Genomic DNA, 6,470 nt, shown 5'->3' with positions numbered 1-6,470 from the left:
TAAGATGGTGATTATGATGGCGGTTGAAGAGATGGATCCATGGAGGAGTGCTACCTTCATTTGAAACACCATCAATTCCAAACATCAAATTCAATTCAAAAGTCAAGCAAGGAGACATGAAGATATAGAGAAGAGAGATTCGATGCCTTTCAATGGAGTAACATAAGAAACAAAGAACTAACATATAATTTTTGACTTCAATAACTGTTAAACAAATGGATGAAGCAAAAGTGAAGAAGACCAATAGAAGTAAAACTAACAAAGAAACTTCATTAGAACCCTTAAAACACAATTCTACTTATCGTAAGGATTTTTTAGCCTGAAAGATATCAAAGAAAACTCAAATTATAGGTTACCTAAAATAAATGGCAGGACAAACATGAAACCACCTTGAGGAATCAACACAGTATCATGTTCATAACTTCCCAGGTAATAATCCCCTCATCGACTTGAGCTGCAACAACATTGACTATTAAAATTTGATGCAATAATTCTTAAAACTATGCAAATGATTCCCAACACATTAGTCACTCAGTAGCCACCGTTTTCATACAATCATGAATCACATACATACTTCCTAAAAGTCATTCGCCAAACAGATAAATAATATTTCGGGTTAGTTAGACTTACCTCCGTTTTTCAAAAATATTAGTGATACCCCCCCAATTGCAAGATCCAACGGTTACGAGATGATTTTTTTTTTCTAGATGAAGAAATCTGACCGCTAGATCACTCAAATGGGGGGGTATCACTAATATTTTTGAAAATGGGGGGGTAACACTAATTGCAACTAGTAATGGGGTAAGTCTAACTAACCCTAATATTTATATTAAGCCCTGGGATACAGATAAATAATTCGATGGAGCTTATGATGCCAAATTGACAGTTTAATATAGCACGTAAAGCTCAATGCAAATCGGTATATAAAGCATATCGATCATCAAAGTACAATGGTGCGGAGAGCAACAAATCATTAAATCCTTAGCAAGGTTTAAACTAACCAATTCCAAGTCCACGCAGAAGAACCAAATCTTAGTTTATAAGAAATAATGTTAGAAACGACTAACTTTTATGTAGTAAACAAAAAGGTCTACACTGATCAAATGATTAAGTCGTAAAAGGAAGCTTACTATTATTCATGGAATAGAAACATGGTAACCTCATTATCTAAAAAACTCGGTCGAGGTATTAATTTGGCCTGAACTAAGGAAACCTGTATAATAGCGCCTCCTAAAGGAACCGGTTCTAAATCATTTAAGCTCCTCTTAAAATCAACATTTGAAATTGTTGCGCCATATCTCATTGACACCACCCTATGTAAATTTAATGACAGTCCACTATCATTAAATAACCTATAGAGAAAATTAATTTCTAATGCAAACAAACTTGTATAAAGGCAGGGTAATTTCTAATTTCTAATGCAAGTCCTATTGTCCTAAACATTCAATTTTGTAAATCAGATTTCAGACCAACAGTTCAATGTAGTAAAACTTCAAGGTTATAAGTCTGTTTTATTTTGGCCACGATCATAAATTAGACACCACAATGTCAAAGAAGTGTTTTTACAGCTTCAACATTATTATTGTATTGGTTATGTGCTGGTCCTGAGTTTTTGGAGGAAGAGATTTTCCTGTAACTTATTGCTTATCTCTGTATATCTTCTTTCCCACCCTTTTTTAACCTTTCCCATTATTTTTTTGACCTTTCTTACTATACAATATAGTGTAATGCGTTCATATAGATGTTATTGATAACAATATAGTGTAATGTGTTTATATGTGCAATATAGACACTCTTTGTTTATTCAAGGTTTGACATCAAAGTGAATCGTGAATAGTGTGAGATCCTGGAGAAGACTACTCACCCATATTGAGGGTATGCAAACCCTTGTTGGTAGTTGTAAGTGACTGGCTGGTGGTAACTGGGGCTTCTAATGTAAGGCCTTGAGCTTTGCCCACTTGCAAAGTAAGGGTTCATTGCCCTCAAATGCCCTAGGGGAAATAGCAGAAACATAAATTATACTTGCCACACGGAATGCAAAAAAAGCTATTGTACCTATACATTTTACACTTACTGTAAGGGTAGCAATTAAATGATAGAAAAAGAGAATTAGTTCTGAGATGATTCTCAAACACCTATCATATACATTTTACACATAAATGACATTTTTGAGCCTTCCATTTAGTAATCACGAAATAATAAGGAGGAAATAAGATTACCATAAGGCGATGGAGGGCGAGGTCGTCCAAGTGAAGCCAAATTGCAATTCGCTCGTCTCCCGTCAATAACTGAACTTGGGTCAAGACAGGCTCTCTTGATAGCTTCGGGATCACGAAAAGTCAACTAAATAAATAATTTTTTTTTAGCAAAATGAAGAATAATAATTCAATCAATTGTTTAAAATAAAAAAGAAGGAATACTAACAAAACCATAGCCTTTGGATCTTCTAGTGATCCTATCGGTAATGACAACAGCCTCGAGGATGTCTCCGAACTGGTCGAAATAACGACACATGGTCTCGCTCTGGGCCTCCCAAGCCAATCCCCCAACAAAGACCTTGGTATAGGATGTATCTCCAAAAGGGGAATTGAAGAGATGAAAGCCAGAACTGGAGCTCGATGGATCCGGAATCGATTGATAAGCCATGAAACGAAAACAAAAACAAAAGCAATAGAAAAAACTTACCATATTAATAACAGGAAGAGGAGACTGATTTTTCTTCTTCAGAGAGTTTTTTTTGTGAGAGACTTTGGAGTGTTTGACGAAGGTTGGGTTTTGTTTTATTGTTGATTGCTATTCTTCTGTGAGATCGATTAAAACAAAAAGTGAAAGTTGAGATACATACCTGAGATATTTGGGTTTTGGTATTGGAAGAGATACAATCTAATCTAATTGAGAAGGGAGACGGAGTATTTTGAAATGAAAATGAAATGAAGGTTTAGTGGGTTTTGCTAATACGCTTTCTTATTTAGTTGTCCAGATTTTTCGTAACAACCCTGGGTACTTAATCCCCCTGGCTACTTAAGATTTGCTGACGTGGAGCCTCAAAGAGCTTGAAAAGGGATTGCTATTATATAATGTAGACTGAATGTGAGAGGAACTCAAGGTGACTGAGCAACCACTGAAATCTCAACTCATCAGGAGGGGAAAAAAAATGAAATTTCAGTGTTTTCTTTTTTATATTCTGAAGAACTCAAAAACTTGTAGCAAGATTTTGTACCTTTCTCAAAAATTGGTAGGCTTGGGCCATTGATTCTATATCACCTCTCTTTGAATCTTCTATGCTTAGGAGAGTCTGAAGATTATCTTGGCTGCGTGAAAAAAAAATCCATCACTGTCATCGAATGGGGAGAGAATCTAAAACGCCAAACCCTTCGTTTTTTTTTCCTTTGAATAAATAGGGGTGGGTAATTGGAGTTAAACATAAGGGTTCAGAGAAGACAAAAGGGAAGAGATGGAGTAAACCCAAAAGATAGTTTCGGTGGGGTTTAATGATTTGTTCGCCCCGTGAAACTGTGAAAGTTTTATTTCCGCTTTAGTCTCCTGATTTCTCATAATCCCCCTATTGTCGTGGACACCCTCGATGCGCTATAAAAGGGACTGCTATTATATATATATATATATAAAGAAGGGTCTTGTACCCGTTCTTTCTCTTTTCAAGTATTAAAGGCTTATCCTTTCAATTATAAGAAAATATAATGGGCTACGTTTTTCATTTCCGACTTCAAAAGCTGACTTACATCAAAAATTGGTAGGCTTGGGCCATTGATTCTATATCACCTCTCTTTGAACCTTCTATGCTTAGGAAAGTCTATGAACATTATGTTGGCTGCATGAAAAAAAAAAATTCATCACTGTCATCGAATGGGGAGAGAATCTAAAACGCCAAACCCTTCGTTTTTTTTCCTTTGAATAAATAGGGGTGGGTAATTGGAGTTAAACATAAGGGTTCAGAGAAGACGAAAGGGAAGAGATGGAGTAAACCCAAAAGATAGTTTCGGTGGGTTTTAGTGTTTTGTTCGCCCCGTGAAACTGTGAAAGTTTTATTTCCGCTTTAGTCTCCTGATTTCTCATAATCCCCCTGTCGACGTGGACACCCTCGATGCGCTATAAAAGGGACTTCTATTATATATATATATATATATATATATATATATATATATAAGGGTCTTGTACCTGTTCTTTCTCTTTTCAAGTATTAAAGGCTTATCCTTTCAATTATAAGAAAATGTAATAGGCTCAATTATAAGAAAATGCAATAGGCTACATTTTTCATTTCCAACTTCAAAAGCTGACTTACATCAAAAAAAATTCTTTCCCTATATTGGATGTTAATAAGCACAGGAAAAAGTCAGGTACTAAGTCTATGATCAATTTCCTTTTAGGCATTAATATATATATATATATATATATATATATATATATATATATATATATATATATATAATAAAATAGGGAATATAGAGGATGAGATCATATACCTGTTTGTGATCATTGGAGATAAAAGCAACAAAGAGGCCAGACCCATCATTTTTTGACACACCAATTTCACTTAGCTTCTTGCAAAGCATGTATATATACATTCTCCTCACTGTATAACAAACCAAACCCAGCATTCAAAAATACAACAACAACAACAACAACAACAACAACAACAACAACAACAACGACAACAAACGCACATGCAAAACGAAAGAAGGCTTACCAGTAAGAAAGGGTGTGATCAAAGTCTGAGATGTTCAAAGGAGACGTGGTGGTCGGTGGAAACTCAAGCTTTGAAGTAGCCATGTTTACTTCTTGGCATTATGGAGTTATAAATTGTGCTTCTTGTTATATTGGAAGAAAATGGTCAAGGAGTTAAGGTGAAAAATAGTGTATTACAGGACTGAAAACTTTGATGGATTCGTACCTAATGGAGCTCATTCTCGACCTTTTCAGAACCAATCTTCGGCAAGGCAGATTAGGAATTTAGAGAAGGTCTCTGAAAATAATGATAGTCATTGATTAGATGATTAGATGGGAGACTTGAAAAATGGAGTGATCGCTGCAGAGGGAGGGAGAATAGCGTTTTTAGGGTTCTAAAAATCCTTCGTGGATCGAGACGTTTATAGAATCGGGCTTAAATCAGGATTCTTTGTAGTGCCGCAAACTTCCTATTTTATCTCCTAAGTTTTGTTTTAAAACGAAACGAAGGTTTAGTGGGTTTGGGTCTTCGAAAACTTATATTTTTCTCTCCGTTTTTTTCGTAACAACCCTGGGTACTTATTCCCCGTAGGGTACTTAAGATTTGCCGACGTGGACACCCTCACAGACCAGCAAAATGGACTGCTATTATCTATAATACAAAACATCTCAGTTTTTAAGCAAATTGTAAGGGCTTAAGTGGTGGTCCTAATTTTCTCGGGATTTGTGCTAAAAATACTTTAAGAGTCTTATTTAGTATATACTATTAAAAACAGGTTAAACCAAAACAGTCCTTCCGGATTGAAACTCTTCCTACCCAAAAAGAAAAGCTAAACCCAACAAAAAAGGCTTTTACGAGTAAACATTTTATTTCCTTTTCTAAAAATTCGACTACTTACAAAGAAATTTGATTCGATCGGTTTCTTACGAAAAGAAAAAACCATCTCTTCAGGTGCGTTCCCAGTTAACAGGCACACCCAACTAAGCTCCAAGACAATTAAACTACAAACAAAACCATACCTTAAATATCAAATAAATACATCTACAATCGACCATATGGAAGTAAGGCGTTTAGACAATTGGGAAGCCAGGAGCTAAGTTAGTATTTGTGAGTGCAAGTTAAGTCTATGCTTTGGTCATTTAAATAAGTCAAAATCGAGTTTAGTTAGAAAAAATATCCCACAAATGTTTCTAAGAAATTTGTGGATGTTTAGAGGTGTCTTTGAGGCAAGAGTGGCGTAGCCACGGGTTATAGCTAGTATATATATAAAGATGTTCTAACAAGTAATATAACTATTTTCAACTGTTCCCTTTATAACTTGCTTGACATAATAATGGTAAAACACAGTGGCGGGGTGTGGCTTTGGCTTTTTTAACTTCGATTCGTACTTGTTTTGTTGCAAAGATTAGGAATGCTAACCTAGAGGCTAGAATTTAGAATCTTTTGGCATTTTGGTAGTATGTGTGAACATGGCGCTATGGCATCAAATACTAATAGGTGAGTGGAGCACTGGAGCCGCCAAAGACGAAAAGGCTACCATCGGTTCGTGTCCATAGAATAGAAGCATGGTGGAATGTGAGGATCGTGATTAAGTAAATAGCTTTCCGCTCCTTGACAGCATGAGCTTCTGAGTGTATTGGCTCGTTACTTAACAATGAATCCTCTTTGAAGACTAACATCATAACTAATTCTTTTTATTTTACGAAAAGTTCTATGAAGTGAACTTGTTTAAGAATTATCCATGTCGCCTTTCTGACCGTCTATCTTGGACTAAAACTTCTTGTCC

General features: G+C 35.6%; 1 protein-coding gene across 1 annotated transcript; it reads right to left on the bottom strand.

Moving 5' to 3' along the window:
• Positions 1-1,860: 1,860 nt before the first annotated feature.
• Positions 1,861-2,646, bottom strand: LOC147517183 (putative RNA-binding protein ARP1). Its single transcript, XM_086594656.1, has 3 exons — positions 2,425-2,646; positions 2,220-2,343; positions 1,861-1,991 (listed from the first exon to the last, which is right to left on the bottom strand). The coding sequence occupies exons 1-3, from the start codon at positions 2,644-2,646 to the stop codon at positions 1,861-1,863; spliced, it is 477 nt and encodes a 158-aa protein (XP_086450782.1).
• Positions 2,647-6,470: the final 3,824 nt, after the last annotated feature.

Source organism: Coptis chinensis, chromosome 2 (genome assembly GCF_015680905.1).
Source record: "Coptis chinensis isolate HL-2020 chromosome 2, ASM1568090v1, whole genome shotgun sequence".
NCBI lineage: Eukaryota > Viridiplantae > Streptophyta > Magnoliopsida > Ranunculales > Ranunculaceae > Coptis > Coptis chinensis.
This window is presented reverse-complemented; position numbering and strand designations above follow the sequence as displayed.